We start from the raw sequence: 27,755 nt of genomic DNA on the forward strand, positions 1-27,755 counted from the left end.
GAGCTGCATTTGCACTCATGGGCCCTTCCTCTGGGTTCACCAGTTATTAATTATTCCACCACAAAGCAGTTACTGCTTTGAGGTGGAATAATAAAGCAATAACTGCTTTACTCCCCTTGGTAAAGCTCCCAACGGGAGACCTGGGAGGCCTCTCACACATACCTCACTGAGACCAGCAGCTGGACATTCACAGGATATAACAAACAAAGTTTGGACAGTACTGACTCACATCATATAATTTAACAGCTGCGTCTAGTCCTGAATTATCAGAGCTTTTAATATTTTAAATTTTTTTAAACCTTTTCCTCCTGCTGTAGATGTGCTTACAAGGAGAGGAACTAGAGGCTTGGTAAGCTACAGGGCGAGGGCCAAAGGGATAAGAAAAAAAACCACATCAATGGACACAGCTACCCAAGCACTAAAGAGAGCAAAATTAAAAACAACAACCAAAAAAAAAAAAAAAAGGGAAAAAAGAGAGAGACCATTGGAATTTATTTTCTTTTTATCTATGAACAATATGACATAATTATAGACAAGTTTTGATACACAGGAAAACCCTTTTGTCAACCATTTTTTTTGCTAAATGAAACAGCACAATAATCTTTACACATTCATATTTTGTTGTTTTTTTTTGTTTTGTTTTTTTTTTTTTTTCTTTACAATACACAGCTTTCTTGGGTTGAAGCAAACTGCAGGACATATTGAGTACTGGTATATTACAGCTACTTACATCCTTTAAGAACAGCAAATGGAGAAAAATAAGTTATTTAAATATTGATTTCATATACAGAAAGTGCAACTTTGTTAGTTGTTACATAACTTGCTTGACAGTTTTGATTCCCCAAAGGGTGTCAATTAATGCTAGAAGTATCTTGGACTGAAAGTATTATTTATTCTAAAAATAATACAGTACAACTGCACAGCTGTGACTTGGTGAATTGACCACTATTGCTGCTCTTAGACATGATGGCCTGTTTGAATAATGCAATGTTTAATGCTTCTGATCATGCTCCCAGTCTGCATCCACAGCCAGGCTCATAGAAGAGCACAGGGAATTGCCACCTGGGTAGCAATAGCAGGTTATTGATCAAAGCCTATTATTATGATGGTAATATTTGGTAATATTTCGGGCTTGCTGCTTCTATTGTTAAATAGCTGTTTGAGTTACTAAGATACAGTGGATAGATACTTAACAAGGTGAGCCTGAGCAGAGCAGATGAGGATTCCTGCAGCAGGTTTCTTCTGTGTTTTCCAAGAGTTAATGAGTAAACTTTTGCTTGGAGCACTGAAGGTTGCAAGAAGATGCAAGAGGTTATGGCTCTTGCAATGCGCCACCTCACCTGCCTGGGGAATGCCACAGGTCACTGAAACCACAGCAGGGAAGCTCAAACACTGAGAAGCTTAAGGCTTTTTTTTGATTAGAATATAAAGTAAAATTGTAATTCAAGTAAGATTACAAAGCACAGTTTATAAAAGAAAACAAAACAAATATTAAAACTCATAAAAATCTCAAACTGCTCACTCCAGTCCTGATGGGTGTGATTTGGTATTCCCGGGTCATATAATCATTTAAAAAGAATGGCTTTACAAAGAGAGTTTGGCAAACAGGTTCAGCTTTTTCCCATAATTCTCCTTCTGTTATTAAGAGAGGGGGGAGTGATTAATATGGGAGAGCTTTATCATATGACTTATCTTCTCTGCAACACAAGGAAATTTGTTTCCTTTTTTATTGCTATAGTCAGCTTGGATTTTTCCCTCGCTCCAATATAACTGTTGTCCACTTACTTCTACTCTGTTCTGGTCCCTGTTAGTAATCCCAGGAAGTCTCAATACTCTTTCCATCTCCTGCTTACTGATAGTCACCATGTAAGCCTCAGAGAGGAACAAGAGAAAAATAATAATTATTAAAAAAACACTTAATTAAATTTTTTTTCTTTTTTTTTTTTTTTTTTTTTTTTTTTTTTTTTTTTTTGAATCATAGAATATGCTGAGCTACAAAAAGGGACCCATCGAGTTCAACTCCCGGTCCTGCACAGCACCATCCCCAAGAGTCACACTGTGTACCTGAGAGTGTTGTCCAAACATCTCTTGAACTCAGACAGGCTTGGAGCAGTGACTACTTCCCTGGGGAACCTGTTTCAATGCCCAACCACCCTCTGGGTGATGGAACCTTTTCCTGATATCCAACCTAAACTTCCCCTGACTCAGCTTTCGGCTGTTCCCTTGGATCCTGTCCCTGGTCACCAGAGTGAAGAGATCAGTACCCCCATGCTTCCTCTTGTGAGGATGTGCAATGAGGTCTCCCCTCAGTTTCCTCCAGGCTGAACAGACTCAGCTGCTCCTTACAAAGCTTCCCCTCCAGACCCAACACCATCCTCCTGGCCCTCCTTTGGATGCTCCCCAATAGCTTAATGTAATTTTTATATTCTGGTGCCCAAAACTGCACACAGGACTTGAGGTGAGGCTGCACAGATTTTCACCAACTGTACACAACATGTCTGCTGTATCTCTCTTCATTCTGTCATATCAGAACATGCTGCTTATCAGATAGCAAAAAGAATATTAAAGAGCTTTGCTTGAGAACATTTTCAAGTTGCATCAGTGACTTAGCTGCCTTCATATGATGGTGTGCGGGAGACACTGGTGAAATATGAAATGTGGGAGGTAAACCTAACAGCTATCAATTCTACCAGAAGGCAAATTAGTTATCATCTGTAGTAAAATGCATATTCATCCACTTAAAACATGACCATGAAAGGGCCAGATATAGTAAGGAATCATGGAGTAACCACAATCTTTCATTCATCAACCTGACAGCATTTTATCAGAAGTCATTAGCTCATTATGAGATGGGGATAATTCGGGCACCAAACAGTGCCTTGTCTGGTTTTATACAGTAAATTGATGTCAGAACTGATATTGGAAACACCCGGCCTGTGCCCAGATTTCTATTCTATCTCCCTTTACCAGCCAGACTAAGCTTGCTCTGTCTTCCACACAGCATTTGCCCTACAAGAAGCTGAAGGACACACCACATTTAGACTCCAAAGAAAAAGCTGGTTATGTGCTATTCATGATAATTTGTATTTGGTATATAAAACATGTACCCAATATAGAAAAATAAAATCTGTCATTAGTCACATATGCAACTGGAACGTTTCACATGGAGTTAGGCAAAAAAATATCATTGCATCATGAAAAATGGTTCATCACATTTGCCAGAACAATGGTCTTTTCCAGTGAGAGGTAATATTAATGCAGTGGTGAGGGATATCAACTGTTCTAAAAATCACAGTGTTATTCATAAGACTATCTGGGAATTTTCTTGGCAATGGAATTACTGGGTCTAATATTTTTTATGGGACACAATTTGCTTTTTCAATGCAAGTTAATTTTCATTTGCAGAAACCCACTGTTTGGAATCAATATGGTCAGGATACCAAGTCAAAGCTGCAGCATAATGATTGACAATATAACACAGTACACAGAATATGATTAAAATTAAAAGCAGTTACATATATACAAGGCAGTATATCTTGGAAAGTTTAGTAACAACAGTAAATGCAAACTGTAGTGAACAAGGAGTTAACCTGACAACCGAAACCTAGCATAACCCTGCATTTGTAAAAGCACCTCTGCAACACAGGAGATGTTATGATGAGGCATTTTATAGAAGCTACTTCAGCTGGAAATCACCCTAAATACAACTAAAGTGTGACAGGTTGAAACAAGGCTTGGGAAATGTGAAAACAGGTAAAGTGAACACTAGGTAACTGCTTAAAAGCTTATTTTAAGGCAAATAAAAAGCTGATTGCTAGAAAGCAGTTATAAAAATTACCTCAGCTCTGTACAAATAAAAAGAAGCTTTCTGACTCTCTGTGGGTTAGTTGCATTGAAGTGACAGAGATGGACCACACTGAAAACTAATTTCAGTCCATCAGCTTCAGCCTAGCTAAAGGCTTTGTGGCAACTGGCACCTACACCAAGCAACAGCAAAGATGACTGGGGAGGGCTCTGTGTTTAGCTCTAGACTGCTGAAATAAACAAAAGACATTTGCCAAACAGCTTCTAAGGAATTTGCACCTTGATTTGTACCTGGTCTTTAGGACTGATTTCAGGTATCTGGAACCTAGATGTACAAAAGACCTGTTACTAGTATCACTATCATAAACTCGTGGAAAATGTGCAAGGGTCCCTTAATTCTGTGAAGCTGATTGATTCTCAGGCCAAGCCTGTGCAGTTTATGAAATAGGAATACTTTAGATGTGAGTGAGGGGGGAGGGGAGTACCACATCTCTGTTACCTGGTGGTTGCCTCTCTTCTTCAGTGGCCAAAGACTTTCATATCCTTTGAAGAAGATATCTGCCTGTCCTGGGGAGCCACTTCCTTGATCCCTTTAGCTACATGAAGTAATTAGAGTGATACTGGTGCAGGAAGAAGCAGTGGATTCTCGACCAGGCAATGTCACACTATGGAGCATTTTAAATTGCCTCTGGATCAAGAGGTTTGAAGAGTCTTGCTGCTGCCAGGAGCTTGCTTATGTGCCTTTCCTCTGTGATGCCAGCTTTTTGAAGGAAAGTTTGTGACAGAGAAGGCACTTTGCTCAGTGTGTTGAATCCTGCTTCTGTGAGCAGGCTGGAATACATAGGCAGACCAATGGAAATCAGCCAGTCAGATACAGAGGTGATGAGTCCTGGGGATACAGGTTTACGGCAAATTTCTGTGAGTCCTCCACTTGGAATCTGGGGAGTTAAAAAAGAAAGAACAGAGAACCCTTAATGTTAAACACATCTGCTTGTTTTACAAGTCTTTTTTTTTTTTGTTTGTTTTCTCCTCCAACTGGTAGAATTTCATAGCAGATGTTCTAACTTCTCTCATGTCACATTTATCAGTATGAGAGTGGTGTGGGCTGAAAGGCTCAGATCCCTTGGCCAGAAGCATTGACAACAATTTTGGCAGTATAGACACAGTGGGCAGTATTCAGCTGCTTGGCCAACTTTCATGTACCATTCTGAATTAGTTTGAGATCAGTAAAGAATATCCAGTAATAAGACTTTTCAGAGTGATCCATTTAATTTCTCAGTAAGGCAAGAGAATACCAATTTTGCCTATTACCTCCTCAGACAGACCAAGCTCTCTCAGAAGAAGCCATTAAAGTTTTTGATGGTTTCTCCCTTCTGCTTTTGCTAAGGAGAAGTGGACACTAGTATAGTTTAAGAAATGAAAAAGAAAATTTTAATAGAGAAACATTTAAAACATGCCACACTTAGTGAGCAAGTCTCTGTTACTACTGCTTGCAGTCTGCTTAGACTTTTAAGATCATTATTTGGTCAAGAGAGGACTATCCACTCTCCTTTCAACTACTGACTGTTCTCCTTTGGGACTGGGGGAGGTACCTCCTGCCCCTGCAGTACCTCTACCTATGTTGTATCTGCTGGATGAGTGTAAGGAGTATTTCTTATGCCAGTTGCCTTTTTAGCTATACCAGGACTTCTCAAGTATCTCCCTTTACTACTAGCCAGTCCTTTTAAAAGTCTTCTCATAGAGAAGAAAATCTGCTTTATGGAAATACTCACTGCCATGCGATGCTGCTTCCTCAGCTGCTTTACCCGGATTTGGTCCATGTTTGTAGCCACATCCTTTTCAGGCTGCTCTAAGTCTTCAGAGTACCTCTGTACCAAAGCCTCAGGAATGCCACAGCGACCATGCTGAATGTTCCCAGCCAGACACAAAGGAGAGAAGACAGATTAAAGAAGTGTAGCTATACAGACCAACCAATGCAACAGAAAGAGAAGTGCAGGATGGGAGCAAGAAGGAGCTTTCCTCAAGGTTCCAGGAAAACTAAAAAAGCAATCCCTAAAAGACTCCTTCCTTTTCCCACCCACAAAAAGATGTACTAATTAATGCTATCAATTCAGAGTTTCTTGGAAAAATAAAATCTAATCATTACTTCCTTTTTCAGCTCTATTCCCCACATTAGCAGAGAAAGACACATTCCCATGCCCAGTGCCACCAAGGCACCAGTGGTCTGAAAAGATGAAGGCTCAGAATTAAGTCTGGGATTTCTGAGTCCCCCACAACACAAGAATTACTTCAGTCGTAAAGTCTGATAGCAAAGACAAACAAGAGCTGTAGAATGTCTATGTCCCAGTGATTGTTGGTTTATCTTGGCCAGTTACGCACAAAGAATGACAGACTATCCCTTGGAATGCTAGTGGAATAAAACCACTGCAGTGATTACCACTTACCTTGTCTGAGTACGGTTCTTCAGTAAGATCAATGTCTTCAGATTGCAGCTTGTTTTCTATCACCATTTCCAGATCCATTCCTCTGCTGCAAGAGACTTTTCTTGCTGATGCAGGACCAAGCTTTACCACATGCTGCTGAACACTAGCAGTCTCTGGGAGCTCCGACAGCCAGGGTGGCAGCGGGCTAGGAGGGCTACTGGGCTCCAGTTCAGAAGATGTCCTACAGACAGGTACTCCATGACAATCAATGGAAATGGATGAACTGGTCTTTTTTACTGGCAAACATGGTGCTTCTAAACTTGAGTGGTTTCCACTTGTGGTCGTGGGAGGATGATATAATCCATTAGAAAGGCGTTCTCGGCATTTTTTGGCAGGGACAGGTGGTGGCTGAGAAGGATTTTTTGGTTGCATTCTTGCCTCATTTGTGCTTTTTTGCTCAGCTTCTAGACCTCCCTTGAGGACTGGAGCATAATCAGCCCGTTCAAGGTCATGAAAACCTTTACTCTGTATTTCCAGAGGTGTCCTTGTTGCATGATGCAAGGCAGGCTGAGCTTCACAGTTTTGCAGGGGGAACGGAGCAGGCTTTCCACCTGCAGTCTCCATTACAGAGCAGTTCAATTCCTTAGCTCTTCCCTTTTGAGAATTAGCAGCTCCTTTGCCCTGCTTAGCTATGACATCATCTACCTTACAGCTGCCTCCATGAGACTGAGGCGGTAAGGCAGAGCCATTTGCCTTTTTAGCTATATCCAGTGAATCCTGAGGAAAGGAACCTACTTTCTTGTTAGTGCCTTGTAAGTTAGTATTGGGCTCTCCCTGGAGATCATCCAGTGAGTGAGATCTTGGCCATGTATCTACACCCTGGGGGCCATCCAGAGTTTCGTAGCTTCGACACACAGCAACCGGTAAACTTCTGCGGTTCTTCTTCAGAGCCATGATGGCCGGAGGCTTGACAGAGCTCTTCAGAGCATGATGTCCACAACCCAGCCGGCTTTCTTTTTCCCCTGGCTGCAGAGTTTCTATTGAATTGGTCAGTGGAAGTGTGGGATAATTTGATAACTGATTTCTGCTGAAATCCCTAAAGCTATGCTCAATTGCCGATTTTGAGGGCAGAAGACAGGTCCTTCGAGTTTTACCTAGGAACAAATAAATCCACCATTAAAAATAAAATCTGCAGCATAAATAACAGGTCCCTTTCAAATGCTTCTGAAACAAAATTATTTATTCCCTTTTTGTTAATTCTAAGTGTAGAAGAACTCAATGCCTTTTCAAGCATAAAGATTTGATTTGAACTTCAGCTTTATTAGTAACTGTTATCTGTTAAGTAAAATACATCCAAAATACTTAATATCCTTCCTATTCTCCAGTTGGCAGAGATTTGAGGTGTAGTTCATCTAAACCTTGTTCAGTGTAGAAGTACTGTACCCTACAGTTAGAACTAATACCCTATACTCAGTGTAGTACTCATTCAAGCCCCCCGAAACACCTCAAGAGACATACATTTTTTTCTTTGTCTCTAATCTTAGTATATAAATAATAATGTTCATCTTTTTAAGAAGTTTACTACTTCACATAGGATTTTTTTAAAACACCCTGTTTATGAAATTTTTAATTATATGCCAATAGTATTATTTCTTCTTTTAAATGAGCAGCAAACCATCTGCAGTGGCAAAACAGAGAGGAAGAAAGCACATGAAGACTGGTTTTGCATCAGCCCCTTTGGAAAGCTACGTGCAGTGACAGCAGAGTTTTACAGAAAAAGACCTTACAAGATGGAGAAGTGTTTCAAAAAGGAGATTCAAGTGTGACTAATGTTAGTGTTAGTCTCAAGTCATAGTGTGTACTTTTAAGCAATAGATGCTTCTTGTACTATTTGTCTTCAGAGCTTTATCCTGCTAGAAATTCAGTGCTTGGCTTTTGAATAATATACATTGTTCACCTTGCATATGAATGAAAAAACCTGTTTAGCCTAAAACAATAAATACCTTGCTTTCTCTTGCCTCTTACTCTGCTTAAGGAGTTTGAAAACCAAAGTATCCAGAAAACTAGCAAAGAAAATGGAGGTTACACTCACGGAGATATAAGGAAAACAGTCCCGTCCAAACCAGTTTAAATCAAGGTGAGCCCATAAGGATGAATGTGAGCACACAGTAACTCCTTTCTCAGAAGCTGTACTGCTCACACTTCAACTGCAGCTAAGTATCACCATTTCCCTAAAATGCTAACAGAGACACATCCCACACTGAAGTTGTCTCCGTTGGTGCTACCTTGAGTTCAGGTAACTCAGAAAAGTAGCAGAAAGAACCTTTCTGTCTGCACTCTTCCTGGAGCTAGGCCGTCGCCTTCTGAAAATAACTTGCAATCACATTAGAAAGATGTGTAAGAAATGTTACATTCATTTTTTAGTGCCTTTAGACACTAATGGCAATATTTAATGAGCGGAAAGGAATGTTTTCTTTCCATTGTTCATAATTGCTAGCACATGCTACAAAATCCATATGCCTTCTTTTCAATCTGATACATTGATCAGGGGTTACACCCATTTTAGGAAATCCCACTCAGAAACCTCAGCACTAGAAGAAAAGTTGTGGAAAACCCTACTGTTGTGCAATATAAGCTCTTACTGAAATCATAAGGGTATCGAGTAAGCAGCATTTAATTTCTTTAGAAATGGGGTATGTCTTTGTAAAGCCAGTAGACTGAGAATAGAAAAAAAAAAAAAAAAGAAGAAATGAGGAACAGAAAATGAGGGAAAAAAAAAGGAAAGAGAAATTTTGTGAAAGTAAAATCAAATCTTTAGCTCATTCCAACCCTGTTAGGCATGCATACACAAGTGAGGTGAGAATGGGAGGAAGTTCAAAATATATAGGCCTATAATATATATAACAAAACATGCAATCTTTAACCTCTCAGCTTCAAAATGGTTTAAAAGATAGTGCTGGGGGTTCAATGCTATTGCTTTGTACAAAGGACAGTAGCTGAGAATGTCATTTCTTTTAATGTGATTTAAGTGAAGAGCAGTATCGGGAGGGGAGCTATGATTTATCTTTTTTCATCTATTCCTTCCCTCATCCTGACTGTCAGGTGTAATTTCATTATGCTTCTGAGACACTAAAACAGGAAGGTAATATTTCCTGAAACCAGAGTTTTAAATATATTTTAAAGTTGTTTTCACAGAGTGGAGAGTTACAGAAATAATGTCCACAAATGCGACATTCCCTACCTTAAGAAAAAAATAGGAAAACAACCTGAAAGGGTTAAAGTGCATAGCTAGTAAAGTTTAAAACACATTTTTAATGTTAGGATTTTTGATAATAACTCTTGTGATTTTTGATAATTTGGTATTTTGAGCCCTGGTACAGTTATGCAGACGAATGCCTTTCATAGGGCTGTAAACCATAGAGGTATCTCTGATTCAAATGTGTGCAGAATGACACAGATGTGTGGGTAAAAAAATAAGACTACAAAAGTGGTTCTTGCACAAAATGAATGCAAAGCTTATATTATTTCCAGGTTCAGTTCAAGCTACAGGCAATACTTCAACTCTTCTGTAGGATGTTATAGTGCAATTCTTGCTAAACAAAGCACTGTCCACCTCTTATGATACTTGCTATTACCATACAGGGAAGGAACCTTTCCTTTCCTTGTCATCATCTGCCTCAGAAGAGAGGGGACTATCTTGGGGAATCTTTCTGGAGGTACCATAGCTACAGCAAAATATTTTCAGCATTTCTCACAGTATTTTTTTTTTTTTTTTTTGCTTATGGAAGACAGTCCTCAGAAATTTAACTATGCAAAACCAGACACAGAATGCAGTGTCCAAGTCCCAGATTTTATTAACTTCATTTTGGTATTGCTTTCTGTAGCTGTATTTTGGGTGCATTTCAAACTGTTCTGTTGACATAACAAAGATGATGGCACCTTAGACAATACTGGCCTCATTGCTTTTTCTATTGATTACAAACTAGTAGAAATGCATATTACATTACACAATGTGGCCACCTATTCTTTTGCTTCCTTTTCTGACTAATCAGGACTGAATGCTGAACTGCTTAGGTTATTGAACTGCCTGGTACTATGGGAATCTGGGCATCAATTTCTGAACAAATCAGAGAACAAACACCCATATCTCAACCTGATAAAGGCCTGGTTTGTCTGCTCATTCAAGACTGCACATTGCACATGCAATTCTTATCTCTTCACATCCCCTTGAAAAAGCTACACAACATAACAAGTGAAGGTTCAAAGAAGCCAGGTATGAACAGAGATGGGAATGACCTATAGGGAATAATTAACAGGCCTTCTCAGACTAGCAAATAGATGACTTGGGAGGGAATATGACAGAGGTCTATATACAGATACTGTTAGGTATGGAGGTTCTACAGAAGACCAGGGGTGTTCATAAAAAGTTTCAAGAAAATTGATGAATGCCTGGAAACAGCTCCCGTATTTTGAAGTCCTTAGATGAGTCATTCCCCAAGACTGTCCTGGGAAGCATCAGATATGCATGCTGTGTTCTTATACCAATCTGTAGCTATCTGCTTTTGGCCAGTCCTGTGAGAACCAGATTTCTGATATGGTTTCCAAATGCACCTCAGTCTGTTGACACCTGCATGTAAAACAAGCCCAATAACTGCACCATTGTCACAAGTCTAAGGGACATCTTGCTCTCTCTGCCCTGGTTCTATGCGGACTAATTGCCTGATCATGGATGATTACTTCCTGTTCTGATGTTTTTTCTGTCTAACACTGGATAGGTCACAGACTACATGCTACTTGCTCTCTGTGAATTGAAATAGAACAACAATGCTGCTGTAAGTACACTCTAGATATGTAAGAGAATATCCAAGTATTTCTGCAGTGGGACCCAGAAAACTACTTAACAAAGATACTCTGCTATAGTACACAGCAAACCATTTTCTAGCCAGAATGTAAGAGCAGCTCTGAAATCTTGAACTGATGCCAAAGGATCCAATATCAGCCCCAAACTGGACACTGTACTAGTCATAAAAATATTATGCATAACCATTCTCCAGAAAATCTGAAGACTGGTTTCTTCTCAGAATGCACTTGCTCTTTATGAAGTGCAGATCTGCACATTATGATACTTATACCAGACAAGTGGCTATCCTAAATGAGAACATACTATGCTTTGAAAAAAATATGCATGTAAACAACTATGGACCATGAACTTTGCAAAGAAGGGGGAGTACTTTTCAGATTAAATAGCCTTGACAAAATCTCAGAATGAATCAAATGTTCTTTTCATAGTGGTTTTCAAAACAAGGAGTAAATGCATTTGTGAGCAAAAATAATGCAGAAATTCAGCAAGTCATACATAAAAAACAATATAAAAATCATCAGCATTTCACATTCTGAAAAACTCAAGACAGAAATATTAGTTTAAACATAAATACCAGACAGGCAATGCCAATTGCTTTCTAAAGGTTTTATTATATTGTTAAAATAAGGAAAATGTACAGGCAGCATTTTTATTTCAGTGTTACACCTATCACTATGATTGTACTTAGAGATAAAAAGAAAATTGTCACATATACCATATATTTAGCTATGATTCTGTTCCAGCATGCCTAGTGAATGTGGATTCCTATTCAAGAAAAAAGCCTCCCCACTTTCAAGAATTTAGTATACTGTCAATTTCAGGCATTCAGCTTCAAAGCAAATTGCCATTTTCTTCAATGAATGGTTATTTTTTAGTGGCAGACTAACATGCACATACTAAGAGTAGGATTCTTAGCTCTTATTTTCTATTGGACAAATGCCCACTATAAGGGGTGTACAAAATCTGTTTATACTGTTCTTGGTATCCTATTTATGGTGAATCTTAGCAATGAATCCAGGCAGTCTGAGGCCAAGACAGCTCAAATGCTTAGAGTGAAAATGCCCAACTCAAACCCATTGCAACTCTTTTAATATTTCATCCCTAATGACAAGTTTAGACCATCCCTGAAGTAAAACATGCTCAATCAGCACAATAACCTGTTTCTTCAGATCAGAGACAGCAATCTCTATTAACATCACCTGTCTTGGTAATTTTTCAGTGCCTCACCTTTCACTGATGCAGGATAAGGCAATGGGAACTGATATCATCAGCATTTTTTTCATGGTTTATTTCCTTGCCAACTTCTCAATAATTTAACTTTCTATTGTTCATACATTAAAAAGTCCTACATCTCTTCAGCTGGATTCCGATCAGATGACAATGTAACATGCAACCCAAAGCAAAAATATGGCCTAAAATAAAGAACATTTTTTCTTAACAGCTTTCGTATGGGTTCAAAAGAAATCCTCCTAATCTCAGTAAAGTTCAGAGACTTCTCCACTGGTGGCCTCTTAGACTTGGGCCATCAGTGTGTAACCTGTGCAAGCCTCTTGAGCCACTGTGGCATGAGAATATGACTGGGAGCAGAGAAGGCAGGGGAATGGCAGTGAGAAAGACTGTTGCTTTAGGGACACAAAACAAAGACTCTTTGTGAAAGGGCATTTGTTTCCACTAATGCAAATAAATAAATTAGCAACAGTAGCAGTGAAAACCAATGGCTCAAGCCAAGAGGGAAAGAGGTAGTCAGAGCAAAGGACAAAGTCAAGTAAGAAGTAGTTTTTGTTAGCTAGGAACAGGAGCAAAAGTATACGAAGATATCTACTGAAAAAAAAAATACTCCAGGAACTATAAGGCTCATTGCTGTCACCATTACCATTCTCCAGGTTTTCACTGCTTTCGTAGCAGCCAGAATCCCGAGGAGAGCATCCGCTTAGGCCTTGGCCTTCAATGAGAAGTTTCTCCTGAGATCCTGACTGGTCGCTGTTACCTAGAGGATGTGAGAATACAGTGAAAAACAGGCAAACAGAAAATGCAGCTGAACTTCCATTTCAAACACCATTTTCTTGTGTGTCCAGAGAAGGGCAACACAGCTGATGAAGGGTCTGTCGCACAAGCCTTATGAGGAGTGGTTGAGGGAGCTGAGGGTGTTGAGCCTGGAGAAAAGGAGGCTCAGGGAAGACCTAAATGCCCTCTAGAACTGCACTGTTGTAGCCAGGTGGGGGTTGGCCTATTCTGCCAAGGAACAAACAATGAGACTAAAGGAAATGGCCTCAAGTTGTGCCAGGGGAGGCTTAGTTTGTGAATTAAGAAAATTTTCTTCACTGAAAAGGGGGTCAGGTACTGGAACAAGTTGCTCAGGGCAGTGATTCAATCACCATCACTGGAGGTATTTCAAAGACATGTAGATGTGGCCCTTAGGGACAGGTTTTGTGATGGACTCAGTTGGACTTGCTGTATCTAAGGATCTTTACCAACCTAAATGATTCTATGATCTTTCCTATTGTATTACTTGTATCAGAAAAGAGTTAGCAATAGGAAAAGTCATCACAAATGTTGGAAACATTCATCCTCTTTGGTAAATGGTTAACAATAGCCTCAGCAAGAGTGTGAGGGAGCAGCATGGTACACAATGAAAGCAGAATGGAATTCCTGTGCTCCTCAGCTGCTTTGGGGCCAAGTTCTGCAACTTACCATCACAGAAATTTATTTAAATTGATTGTGTCAAAGTTCTTTCTAAGACTTAAAAAAAAATCCTCCAACACCCAAACCAGAAGAAAAGAGCTGAAATGAACCTAGTGAAAAAAAAAAAATCCTAACTTTGAATTACCTTCCAGAAGACCTGGAGAAAGGATTGGGACTTAGTCTGGCACATTAGATGCTGTCCCCTAACAAAGGACGAAGGGACATAAAGAAGACTAATGGCGCCAATTCCCTCCTTCCTTGGTCTATGTAAAAAGCCAACACTCAAGTGTGGTCCATCCAGCTTGCATACACTGGATTCCAGGAATTTACCCAGAATTTTTGTCAGGAATCATATTTTGTAAAGCAGCTAAATCTGGAGCTGAAGATACAGAAAATCAGTGACATGATACAAGAATACAGTTTATGCTGTGATATTTTTCCCCTTGCAATAGCCATTTCCCCAGTCAGAAATGGCTACTCCAATTCCTACTCTCAGCCCATGACAGGTAATTATCATGTGGAACTATGTGCTGTTGCCCATCCCAGATTCCCTCTGTCTGGTCCCCATTTCTCCTTCTCCTCATCATCCTGACTTGGAGCTGGAATTTGTACTTTCCAAACACCAAATCTTCAAGTTTGCAAACCAAAATTGAAGAGTCCTGAAAAAAATATTACTTCAGGGAAGTTTAGCATTCGAAATAGGTCTGCAAATAATGAAGAGAAGCTCATCTTAGGTGACAAAAAGCTACTCTGATATAAGTGCAAAGAAACTAATTCTGTAACTGCAACTTTATTAGTAGCTAAAGAAGAGCAAGGAAAAAGTGGATGCCTGTTTGGGAAATGAACAAGAAAACTACACAGGCCACACAGCACTGTCTAAAGATATTCACCACACATACTGCTGTAATTGAATTAAACATTTCCCACTTATTAACAGCTGTTTAAATTGCTGCTATGGAAGTTTAAGCTAAAACATAGGAATTTGCACAGAAGCAGCTGAGAATACCCTCACACAATCCGTTCCACTGACTCTGCTTGGTGGATACCAACCCTCTACTGACACTTGGAGATGAAGGGTGAATTCAGTACTGTCTTAGGTTGCTACAGCTAGGTTCTGCTTACTCCTGTGCAGCAAAGAGACCCTTGCATTTGCCTGCCATGGCTTATTCCACTTTTCCATGTCTTTGCAACCACCTGCCCAAGACCACGTGGTTCAGTGAGCAAAACTGCACTGTTGTATGTAGATAGGTTGCTCGCTGTTTTTCACTCTTTGCACTTGACTGATATATTTGCTCCCTTTGAAAATATCTGTGTTGTCATATACACAACCTGAAGCTACCTTTACAATCCTGCAATTAACAGTCCAAGAACCAAAAGCATATGCAGATGAAATTAATTCACATTACACTTTCTCCACAACCCTCTGGGCTTTGATTTTTTAAACTCTTGATAATCTCTTCCCTCTAATCTGGAAATTTCTTCTTTCCTATTCTCTATGTGTCAGCCTCCTACTTTGAGTAGGTTATCTCAGGATTTCTTCTTGAACATCAGTATTCAAAAGTGCTATGTGTTGTACACTTGATATTAATTAAGTAAGTTGGGTGGTAAGACTTACATGAACAGAGTAATTCCAGCAGAACAAAAGAAGTCTTATGTCACCCCTCAAAAATCTAACGTTACACAGGATTATCCTGGAAATAACTATATTAGGAAAAAAAAAAATCAAAATCCTGGAACAAGTTTTCTGGTTTAAGGGGTTCACAAGGTTCTTGGCAGAGCTTTAGTAAAACAGAAAATCTCAAACATCCCACGTACTATCATATTCCTGAAGAAGTTCCACTGCTGTGAGGAGAACAGCTCTGTGCTCAGGATCTCGGATATTCAGTTCATCCAAATCTTCTTCTTCTAAAAGCTTAAAGGTATCCAGATCTTCATAACCATTGAACAGAAAAGTGGGCATGTGCTCCTGCACAAAGGGAAAACAATGAGTGGTAAGACAACATATTTCTTCAACTTATTTTGTTAATAAAGATACTAAAATAGATTTTTGGAACTAGCAAGAAAATCAGTAAGTTAAGTAAGTGCAAACCAATGCACAATAGCAAAATGATAGCATTATAGTTTGCATAAACACTGCTCTGAGTTCAAGGGAGGTAGCTGTGCCAGAACTAGAACGCTGCACGTATTGTTGTGTTTGGAATGCAGTGTATTAGATGGCCTGGGTATCCTGTTACCTCAAGGCACAACGTCGCATGGCTCTGTATGAAGGGTGAATGACAGCCCCACCAATTTATCCCAAGCACTTCTGAATAGAAACATGGAAATAAAAAGTCCACTTTTAAAGACAGGGTAACTGCTGTTACACTTTTTGCTTGCCTCTGGAGTGTGCTAGCCTGTGGTCATACTGTGCAACGATTTATGGTGTCTGAGTCTCATTGTCACGATTCACAGCCTGTGGCACTTCATCAAGCCTGACAGGCAGTTCTGCACTTCAGCTATTTTCACTCTGCAGCTAAGACCTGATTCTGCTAAGCAGTGTGACAGTCCTTAGGATTATGAATCTGGTGTGCAGCTTCCAAAACTAACAACTTCAAAGGTCCCCTTCCTGCAAGAAAAAGTGAAAGGGTAAGCAGAGAGAGAATTTGGACCTTCAAATTGATGCGATCCAAGAGATCCTCAACTGACTTGGGCTGGGGTGGTCTACTTTTTCGACGTCTCCTGGTGGGCCGCTTTGGCTTCTCTTCCTCTTCATTTAACACATCCACATAGATAAATTTGAAGGTGCCAACTTTGTTGTTCAGCAGACCCATCCAAGTGCCCATGGGGGGTTTGCTGATTATATCAATGATGTCACCTTTCTGCAGACCAAAGAAGCAAGAAAGCCATTTAGTTTTCTCCTGGATATTTAAGCAAACACACCCACTTGGATTTCCTTGTACATGGGATGGACAACACACTTCAGTTTTCAAAAGGTTAACCACAGCTTTTGCAAAGATGTCTGATTATACTTGTTTTACAAATGGAAGAAAAAGGAATTAGATGACATGTCTTCAGAGCAAGTCAACAATGGACCCCAGCTGTCCAGATTCACAAACCTATTGACATCTCTGTAGGAGCATCAGTGCTGTTTGGTACAGAAGTCTTTTTGCTTGCAACTACCTGAAATTTGTGTAAACAAGAACAGGCTCAGTGTATATGAGCAGAATGTCAAATCAGATCTCCCGACCCAAGGAAGCCAATGCAGAGGGAACCAATAAAGTTGCTTTTCCTAATGTGCTCCTGACCATAACAAAGAAATGCACACACAACTGCTTTTGCATGCCTCAAGAGATTACCTTACATACATCTGCTTTAATAGGAATTAGCTGCCCTTGCAATTTTAAGTAATGAATGTAAGGAGTCAGATAGTCTGAGTTGAATATAGCATAACTAAAAACAATCAGAGCTGATATCCAGAAAAATTAAAGGGGGATAACCACTCAGTTATCAAAGTATTTCAATATTAACTCAAACCAAGTTATATTAACTGAAATGCCTTTAAGAGACACTGTGTGCAGGTGCAGGCACATTTCTTCCAAGAATTCTGAAAATTTTTCCATTGAGAATTATTTCATTGTGGCAGACAAAATACTTTTCCAATCTTTCAAGCAAAACCCTTGCAAAATGGAAATGAGTTCATGGCACATCTTTAGTTTTCCAGAAACTAAAGACAGAAGTGTCTTTCCATGGATGCAGAGAAACACTAGTAGTTACTTAGGTTCTATAACATTTTGCTATCATTCTATAATTGCTATATAAGGAAATCTTAAATGTTGAAGACAGGTTAAAGGGCTTCAAAAACATATAAATTCATTAAAAGATTAAGAATTCTATAGTTATTGTAAAAAGGTCTTAATTTTGAATTTTGGCAAAATAAATGTTTGACTCCTTAAAAACAGATATGGCTGGTACCTTGAGCTTCAGAGAATCTGTATCATAAGGACTTGGAGTAAAATCAGTGTGAACTCTGGCTCTTCCACAGAAAGGTCCTCTGTAAGGAGGCTCTTCATCGTCACCATCTTCTGATTTCACACTCTCCCTGTTGCTGGTTGAGGAATCTGTTGTACTCACTGTCTGACCACCTGTGTGAGAGACATAGTATCAGTTCACAAAAAAGCTTCTTTGTGAAGAAGCTTCAGAAACAGAGGCAAGACAGAAAATGGGTCTTCTTTCCACAAAACATGGTAATTAAAGTTAAAAGCCCTCAAATGCTGCTATTTTTTATACACACATGTGGATGGGAGAGTTAGCAAATCTACTCTGCACTCCTGCTTTCCTGAATTCACTCCCTCAGTATTTAACAGAGAAGCTGTTTAACAAGTGTCTCATGTATGGCACGTCAACAAGAGATTGACGACATGTTTCTGGGAAGTTTTGCTCACAAAAATGTTCATGAGGAAAACAAGCTCTGAAACCTGCAAGGGGGTTTCAGAATCCCTCTCAAGTCCATAAATTTGGTGAATAGTGTAGCAAGTACACATAACGTGTTCTATTTCAGCTGTTTCTTATAGAGACAGTCTAAACCAGAGAGGTTTTAAATACTATTCTTCCTTTAACTAGTTAATGAGAGAAACTCTAGGTTTCTCTTGAGGGATGGTGGAAGGCTCATATGGAGTGCTCAGGAGAAATCCAGAGTAAAGATGTTTACTACTTGATCGGTAGTAACCAGGTTCATTATTACATTACATTTATATTAGAATATTTATACTGTAATAGCAGGACCCGCCAGACAGAAAGCAGGATTTCACTTTTTCAGGGTTCTGTATAAACAAAGCAAAAAACCCCCTGTCTTTGCATCAAAGAGCTTAAAATTCTTTGTAAACCCCTAATGACTAACCCCTCAGCCTTTCCATGTTTTAACCACTGCTTCTGCTTTGACTTTCTCTGTTTCTGCCTACGGTGGAGATCTCTGCTCCCCCCTGAAGCCACAGAAATGGAGCAACTCAATTACAACTGAACTTACTCATTGAGCTCTGACCGCTTAAGGAACTCCTCAGGCTCTCCACTGAGCCACCAGCTTTCAGCTTGGGTTTGTCCAGGGAGTCAGTGTCTGGTGGTGGCGACTGTGGGGAACCAGGCACGATCCCAGGGCTGGACTCCTGAAAGGGATTGGACCATTAAAGTTTGATAAATGAACACAGGCACTGACAGGGGCTGCTTGTCTGCCTCCAAGGAAAAAGATTCTGTTTTCCAGCTCTTTACCAGATAGGCTGAAAACTTCTGTCTACTTATTGAGCAGTGCCCAGCTGTGGTAGAAACTCCACTTTATTAGGCACGATAGTGGTGATGGGAGTAAACTGACCAGTCAAAAAAAGCTAGCATTGTAAGTAGGAAAAAAAAAAAAAACCTTATACAAACCTCTCAATTCACGGGTTTTCATGACACATTATATTTTTGCCAGCAGCACTTGCAAAACAGCTAGTGCCAAATTCAGGTCTTTGAATCAGAATTTTGTACAAAGATGAACACAAACAAATCAGACAATGCAAGTGAGACATGAAGCAATGTTTTTGGTTTTTTTTTTTTCAGTTAATTTTTTATATTATTGCTCATTTACCTATAAGAACAAAAAAAAGAATTAGCTAGAATTGTGCATAGTACAAATACTCATAAACAGAAATGCATAAATATAAAAAGATTTTGCTACATGTATGTTCTGGTTGCTAAAGTGTGCAATAGTTGAGAAAATTTCTCTTTTCATTCAGTCAAACATTACAGAAAATCAAAAGGGTCTTTCCTAAACTGAAATTCTGTTAGCCTTTGTGAAGCACAGTTAAAACAAAGCAGCAGATACTTGTGGCCAGCATAACTTTTGCTTGTTTAATGCATGCAGGAAGAGATACTGGAACATACTTTGAATCATGATGCCTGAAAGTTATAAATATTCTAAAACAGCTGTGCCATAAAGTTTGAAAACAAAATAACTGTAGCTCGCATATAAGAATGTTTTGTGGAGATGTATGGCCACAAAACTTTTCGATGAATGCTATTATTTGCATGCTGCAGAATCATTAGGAAAATCTCATCCCAGCATTATGACTTCAGAGGAAAAGTCAATCTTACAGAGACAGAGAGTGGAAGTATTGCTAAATCACTGTAAAGCAATTTCTCAAAGGATCCCTTTGGCAGCAGAGGCACACTGGAAAGCCAGTCAGACACCAGACCATCTTCTTATAAATATTAAATCATGTTACACCTTAAAATATTTTAATTGTAAGTTTAGATTAAATAACCATAAGTGTAGCATTGCCCTGATTATGAGTAAGTATGGCTAATGAACAGTTCTGCAGGAAAGGGATTATGTAGTCACAAAGCATGGCATAACACTGGCCATATTTTGGCCTCTCTTGGTGCATTTGGATTCTTCAGTTTGGGGTTGTTATTATGAATGTTACGAACTGCTCCTTTTACAGGCACTAAGGCTTTGTATTAAGAGCAAAACTTCCATTCCCGATTTCCCGTGACTGCGAGCATCCCCCGCGACCGGTCCGAGCCCACTGGGGGGCGGTGTTAACCAGGAAGAGCTTTGCTTTCCCAGCGGCTTTCCAACTTATTCCTTACACAGTCCAAGTGGCAAGCCCGGTTTTAAACAAGTGCCGAAGACTTTTGACACTTCACTAAAGGAAAGGGAAAAAGACAGCAATTGTTTCTAGGCTACTGAAATTCAAAGTCTAATTTAGAACTAATGTACTTCAGGTTTGAAGTACAAAAAGGTTCTTGCCTTTAAGAATAGACTATGAAGATCTGTAATGAAAAGAATAACAGGAAAATCTTCTGTCAGATGCCCCTTTCTGACTAGACTGGGCCTTTATTTTAATGGGCTGCTGCACAGGGCAAGCTATGATGGAGAAAAGACCTGCAATAGCAGAGAAGAGTTGCATACATGTGAAGTTATGCTGGGAATTTAAACTAGGGTGTAAATTGCAGATTAAATATATTACTGTGACCCTGTGTCACAGACTGGTTCCCCTAATAAATTATTATAGAAAAGAAATGGAAATAGAGAGTGAGGTGTGTAACACCATCAATGACAGACTTCTGATGAGCTACTTAAATGACAATCTGAAAATGCATTTTCCATGGTACTGGCATCTATAGGAAGCCATTTCACAGTGAGGGATTTTATAAGAACATAGGAATAAGTCACACCATATAATCTTGTTAGAAATTTCTTCAGAGATGCCCTGATGCATGGGAATCAATATTGATTATCACTTCTACATTATTAAGTGGATTCCACTGCAGACCTTACATACCTGCTCAGACAAAGAGCTGCTGTATTTTTTTGACATCCTTTTCTTCATGGTTTCTTTTACAGACTTCACCTTTTTACCCAGAGATATACGGGAGGCAGAGGGTGATTTGATAACTTCTTTATAAACAAAGTCTCCTTCTTTGCCCTGCAAAATAAAAAAGGGCTTAAGCCTTTCAAATAGAAGAGCCATTTTCTCCCTTAGCCAGCAGTTATTGCAGAGAGGTCCTGATAGACACAGGACAGCAGCACAGTGTCCTGTTGCCTGCTCCAAATTCACTGTTGAGACCTTGGGCAAACCACTGTAGCAGTTCACTGTTGCTTACTCTTAAGGCCTGATCTGTCAAAGTATTGTGTGCAGATGTGCTGGGGACTGTTAGGATGCCTTTATCCTTTGAATTTCAGTTAATATTTGATCTGATAGAAAACCCTATGTCTCAGTCTAAGCCTTTCTAAAAGGACACACAACAGTAGCTGTGGCTCATGTTTTTCAATACTACCAAGAATTTAACAGGAATAAAGGTACCTCTGAGATACTAGCCAAATATATATCTATCTGTGTGTATATATGTATGTGGATATCTACATTTGGCTACCTAAATTTACTTTTTATTTTCAGACAGGCATTCTGCTAACCTCTGTGGTTTTACTATTCACCCTAAAAAAACTCACAACAACAAAAACCAAACACTACAAAAAATGTACTAAATCCATCAACCATGGTAGGTTAAATTTGCACTGTTTTTTTTAAGGCACATAACAGGGTACTGACGAACTAAATTAGCTGGTCCCTATATAGTGGATGACAGACCAACTGCTTTGAATTCATTTAACCTTTTCTAAACCTGCTTAAGGTACTGAGCTGTGTACTTATATCACAAGTACACAGTTAACATGGATCAGCTGGCATTTTACCAAACTTGTATGATTCAGCCCCTATTCAGATTGTCCAGGCAGGACATTGAACACGGCCTTATGTTCTACTCTGTTTCAGGAACCACTGAGCAATGCAGCTTTATTAGATGTACTCCAGCACCCTCCATTGCCAAGGGTGCACCAAAAATCACAGCACAAAAAAGGACCAAAATCCATCTGGCCAAAGAGATTGACTACAGAGTTTGGTCTCTGATCTGGTTAAATTTATCTACGAGAAGACAGCAAACCCTAAAATAGATGCACTATATTGTACATTAACTAATGTACTATATTGTACATTAAAGATTTATCTTTTTTTCTACACTTATGTATGTTTTCTACTTCATCAATGTTCTTACAAAAAGTACCTCTGAAATTCAACTGATACTTCATTTCGGACAATCCATTGGTTTTCCCCTCAAAAAGTTATTCATAATTTCAACTTCATTGGTAATTTTGGTCTTTTACCAGAAATTAAGGACAGCTTTTTGCCTAATCTTTTTTGAAAAAAAAACCGTTCTACTTAATGGACTTATATGTTTTCAAGAAAAAAAACTGGCTTTGATCCACATGTATTGATCTAGTGCACTGCATCTCTCCCACTACTAATGCTCCCAGAGATAAATATAACATCTAGACTTCACACTTTCTTATATTAAAACCAATCTGATCAAAACAAGTATCTATGTTTAAAGATAAACACTATAAGTTCAGAAGTTAATTTGTTTGCTGAGTTGAAAATTGATGACTAAAATAATCACCCACAGATTTAGCAAATTTAGGGGTAATTTATGATGTTAAAAAAAAATAAGGCAACAAAAAACATGCCCAAAAACCTCAGCTGACATAAAAAATAATATAATACTGACATACAAAATGGCTGACAATTTAGATTTAAGTGGACAGGAAGGTTATCAAATCCAATGCTGAAACAGAAAAGAAAAGCATATATGGGCAAAAGGAAAAAATATGTTTGCAATTTCATTTGATATAATGTTCTGGCTCATTTCTCTTCTGTTATTTTTGGCCATAGGCCAACCAACAGTAACAGTGGGATCAACATGACTAACATAAAATGGAATTAATTCTCAGGGGACATGTGTTTTTTTTTAAACACAAGAATGCTTTGAGATCAACTGTGCAGCACCCAGCACAATGGGATCTTGGTCTTCTCCAGAGCTCTGAGATACAATGAGAAAACTAATAATGAACTTCTTACATTATGACTTCCATACAAATAATTTGCAAATCTTCAGGAAAGTTAGCCTCATCATTCCAAATAGTAAATATTTTTACCAAGGAAGTATAGCAAGCACATGTTTTGCCTTGGGTGATGTTCTGAGGAAGTCAGATATAAGAATAACTCACAGATGTGTCCCCAGATCTGTGCTTTGATCACTTGTTGCTACCTCTTTACACATACTGTATATAAATACTTATACACACATGGATTTGGGCGGGTATGTTATTCTCAAAGCTAAGGAAGTTTGAGGTTAACAAAGATGCTCTGTTTTCTTGGATCTCCAAACTATTATTACAGACCTAAATTACATTTCAGTCTATTATAACTCTCCTGTGCATTTCATTTTATGCTATTTCAAGTCTGCACCTTCTCAAACTCACCATTTGGTCAGAACTGTTTCCAGTATGAAGGGAACGATTTGTCAAATCAAACCCTCCAAAGCTACAGGTTCTCTGCAAAAAACCAAGGATAGATAGTTTTATCACCATGATTAGCTCACGTAGAACATCTGCAGTTTGGGGAACACCAATTAAAATACAAACGTCTGCAAAAATGGAAACAAACAAACAAACAAAGGGATGAGAAATTATAAATCAGGAAATCTGTTGCAAGGCAATATGAGTCTCTCTTTTCCAGAGGCAACTCCTTGGCCTAAGGTCTGCTGCTGTTGAGTCATCTACTGCCTACTCCTCTTTTTAAAAAGAAAAAAGACTTTTTGGTCTGAGGAAACTGTTGATCTTATGCATCAAGTTTTCCAAGGTGCTGGCAACTCCATCTCTTCATTCCCATCTGCCTTCATAAATAAGTCCATAGCAGCACTGAAACAGAGGACCACCAATCTTCTAAATCTTTCAAAGCATTGAATAACCCACCTTCTGAATAGCTGCATAGGCTGCATTTCCACTGAAATACAGGGAATCACTGGAAGCCTAGTAGGGTAAGCCCTTGATAAGAGGAGGGAAAACCCAGCCCAGCTATCCATAAGCATTGTGTCCCCAGAGACTCAGCAAGCCCTGATTCCAGATTAGTCACTTCCAGCTTTTTCTTTAAGAGGTAATAAAATCTGACCAATGAACAACCAGCTGCACAGTACTCAAGTAACTGGCTTTGGCAGAAATCTCACTGGGCAATGCTGGGAAATGAAGGTATGGCCATTACAATTAACTTGCACAACTTCAACTCTGGGCTCTGAGTGTGGTTTTGAAGACAGGCAGATGCCTACTATAAGTATTCTTTTCAGAGTCAGAGCTGAGATAAACAGGAGGAAGAAGATCAACGCTTGTGAACTAAAAGTTCTTAGGGTCTGAACTACCCAACAGAGTAACTTGAAAGACACTTAAGAATCAATTAGGTATTGATTAGAAATTGGCTCAGACCTACAAAGGATTGTGAGTCAGTGAAAACCCACCAGCTGAGACCTACCAGCCTGCTTTGTCTATTAGGAAGAAGCAAGCTGTATAAACTGTGACACTTAATAAACAATTATAAGAATTCTTTATTTTAAAGTAAGCACTCTTCCTGTTCACCACTTATAAGCATACATATTAATAGCTTTTAAAAGGTTTTATTTATAGCTTCTTGCTGCTTACACCCAAAAAACTTGGATGACAGTTTTTGTACCTACTACAACTCTAGTGGAACTCAAAGCCAGCTTTGTCTAGGCCCCACACACATTAAAGAGAATGCTGCGATATAGAATTTTTCTAAGTGTTTTTTTTTTTTTTTCCCAGAAGGAAATGTGACTATGGCACAGGTTTTAAAAATTGTTTTTAGAAAACATTTGAGACCAACCACAAGTAATAAGATCAGTTTCTAAAGCACAGCATGTTTAGCTAGGAGTGATTTGGTCTTTCTGTGAAGAACCATTATAACTAATCCTACAGCATATGGTAATCCCAGCAATGAAGAGAGGACATCTGGAACTGCTTGGAACTGCTCTGAGCAAACTTGTCTGTCAAACCAGCCAGGGCTCCTCCTAAAGAAGTCTTCTTGGAGAGCAAGACAACTGTTGGTTCAAAGCTTCTGAGTAAATACACCTTATTAAGGATGCTTGTTGTTTCACTATGGACCTCCCCATACATTTAAAATTTAACCTCCATCTTCAGATTCCAGTAGGGACCCTGGCAATCCTGCAGCAAACAAAAGGTCTGTGGATGAGGAGAGGGATATTCAATGGAATGGCCATGCAATCAAAAGTATTATTCTTCTGGGAGAAAAGAAAAACTGATGCCATTTGAAAATTTCATGCATGTCCAGGCCACTGAAACAAATATAAATGACAAAAATGAATGGCAAGGCAAGACAGAGTGACCAATTCCACTGAATACAGAGGCATTGCAATTTCCCTGAGGTTGCAGCAAACAAACATTAACTGTTTCTAAGAAGGAGCGGCATCAGTTGAAGCTTGACAGCTATTTGTGGTTTCAGGAAGTGCATTGAAAAAGTTAGTAAGGGCAGCAGGTCTCCAACATTTATCCCATTCACACAAGGCTGGAGAAGCAGCTGACTGAGAAGTTCCTCAGCAACAACAAAACACTGTCCATTTCTTTAACTGTATCTCTGTGATTAAGCAAAGGTCAGTGCCGATAGTTTTCATAATGAAATTACTATGGCGAGACAAGACAAACTTATTAGAAGAACTGAAGAGTTTGTTTCTGTCATCTGTATTTACCAAGTCAGTTTCAGAGGGTATTTTTAATTATGGAGCATCTCTAGAATATCTGAAGTATGCTTTTTGGTTCCAGATAACCTTATTATTCAACCCACAGAAGGACAGGCAAGGTTTCTCCTATCACTGCAATATCCTTACAGGAAAATAACATCTTCTGAGTACAATGTCTGTAGCAATAAACAGTATCCTGTGAGGGGCAAGGTAAGCAGTCAATGCAGAAGAAGCAATAAAGCTGCCAAGAGAGAATGTTCATGGTAGTGGGTAGGAAAAAAATCCCAGTATTTTGTGGCCAAAGAGCAAAAAGTGAACCATGAAGACTTGGTCACCTCCCATAGGCTATTCAAGGAGACCACAGCTGTCACTCTTGTAACTTATACCAGAAGAAATTAAGCAGAGACCTCTCAAAAAAAAAAAAAAAAATCTGTTATTTAAGAGGAAAAGCTGTTTCTACTGTATTGTTCACTGGAATATCTTGCTTAATGTTACGAGTGCACTGCTGTTTCCATCCACTAAGGTAGGGAACATTGTCAACCAGACAACAGACTAGCTGACTCAGCGTTGGAGATCTGGCACCAAAGGCAAGTTCCTAGGAAACTCAGAATCATGGTTAATGGAACTGTCAAAACTGGGTCATATAATCAGGAAACAGCTTTGGATCCCTCTGGAGTGTTCAAATCATTTAAATTCTCACAAAGTAAGTACAATTTCCTCTTTTGACCACCTCTTGTTCCTTTTCTGTAATGCTCTGAGGGAAGGTGCCACCTTCATTCCCTGCTAGAAAGGAGCAGTAGTGACAATTCTGGTGGCGGTAAGCAGCAAGCAGGAGGGCAGTGACTACCTAATGCTAAACTCTCTTTCTGCAGCTGTGTATGTAAGGGAGAATACTGATTGGGTGAGTGAACTGGTGAGATGCAATCTGAGAAGGGAAGGGCCAATTTAAGGCAATGACAGCTGAAGAGAAATAGAACACAGTTAAGTAATAACACTCTATTACTTTGAAAATCTTGTTCATCTCTTGGTACCCCTTGAAGAGAATAGTGACTCCCAAAGCACCACAAAGAAGATATTTGTAGCATCTCAAACCTTCTCTGTTCACTGGTGATCTCTATTTCTGCACTAGGCGAATTAAAAAAGCAGAATTTTGTCATATTTGCTCTCTCTCACTGAGTTATTCTGTACACGCAGAAACAGCAGACTCAACAAAGCTCTTCTCTGACAAGATTTTATCAAGCCTTTCCCTTACAGCTGCATTATAGTGCTTAAGAGTTTCTCATGGCAAAGAAAGCAGAAGCACTGCATTTAGTTAAAAGTACAAAGCAGAAAGTGTTCACTGCAACCTCACAGAAACTGGAAGACCACCTTCATGGCAACTCTTTGACTCACAGACTTTTGGTGGATTCTCAAGAGAACCCTTTTAGTACAGCGATCCACTGTGGCAGCCCACTTCCTCTTGGCCTCCTCATCCTCCTCTAGCAGGCATCTCCTCAGGTCCTGCTTGTCGGCCTTGCTCAGGGTCCTGTCAGTAACGGGACGCACCAGCTGTGAGAGGTTGAGGTGACTGTACAGGCTTCTCTCCACCACATAGGTGATATTGAACTCGCTGACAGAGGTGCGCCCTCGTAGCCTTCTGTTTGGGAAGCCACAACCTCCACCCCCTTTCGTTTTGTGCCGCAGTAATTGTAGGTCGCAAGTTGTGGGGGATGCTCCTTTCCTAGCAGGGCGCTGGCAAAGAAAAGCTCTGGAACAGGAATAGTTAGTATCCATTTTCTTCAATCGGATCTGCTTCCTTACACTCTGAATCTCCTCCAGGGACACCAGAAGATGGTGCTTGTGCCTGTTGCTGTCATAAAAGCAAATGCTTTCTG

At 39.4% G+C, this 27,755-nt stretch overlaps 1 protein-coding gene across 5 annotated transcripts in view; it reads right to left on the bottom strand.

The window, feature by feature from the left end:
• Positions 1-469: 469 nt before the first annotated feature.
• SASH1 (SAM and SH3 domain containing 1) overlaps positions 470-27,755 on the bottom strand; it is a 190,208-nt gene continuing 162,922 nt past the window's right edge. For all 5 annotated transcript variants that reach the window (XM_053973148.1, XM_053973147.1, XM_053973149.1 and 2 more), the window contains 10 exons: positions 23,600-23,671; positions 21,066-21,209; positions 18,773-18,908; positions 17,722-17,891; positions 16,419-16,628; positions 15,586-15,736; positions 12,962-13,075; positions 6,249-7,381; positions 5,577-5,708; positions 470-4,742 (listed from right to left, as the gene is read on the bottom strand). In XM_053973148.1, coding sequence (XP_053829123.1) covers positions 4,482-4,742; positions 5,577-5,708; positions 6,249-7,381; positions 12,962-13,075; positions 15,586-15,736; positions 16,419-16,628; positions 17,722-17,891; positions 18,773-18,908; positions 21,066-21,209; positions 23,600-23,671 — 2,523 coding nt within the window. In that variant the 3' untranslated portion in view covers positions 470-4,481. The remainder of the gene's footprint in view (positions 4,743-5,576; positions 5,709-6,248; positions 7,382-12,961; positions 13,076-15,585; positions 15,737-16,418; positions 16,629-17,721; positions 17,892-18,772; positions 18,909-21,065; positions 21,210-23,599; positions 23,672-27,755) is intronic.

The sequence above is a fragment of the Vidua macroura genome, chromosome 3 (assembly GCF_024509145.1).
Source record: "Vidua macroura isolate BioBank_ID:100142 chromosome 3, ASM2450914v1, whole genome shotgun sequence".
Lineage (NCBI taxonomy): Eukaryota > Metazoa > Chordata > Aves > Passeriformes > Viduidae > Vidua > Vidua macroura.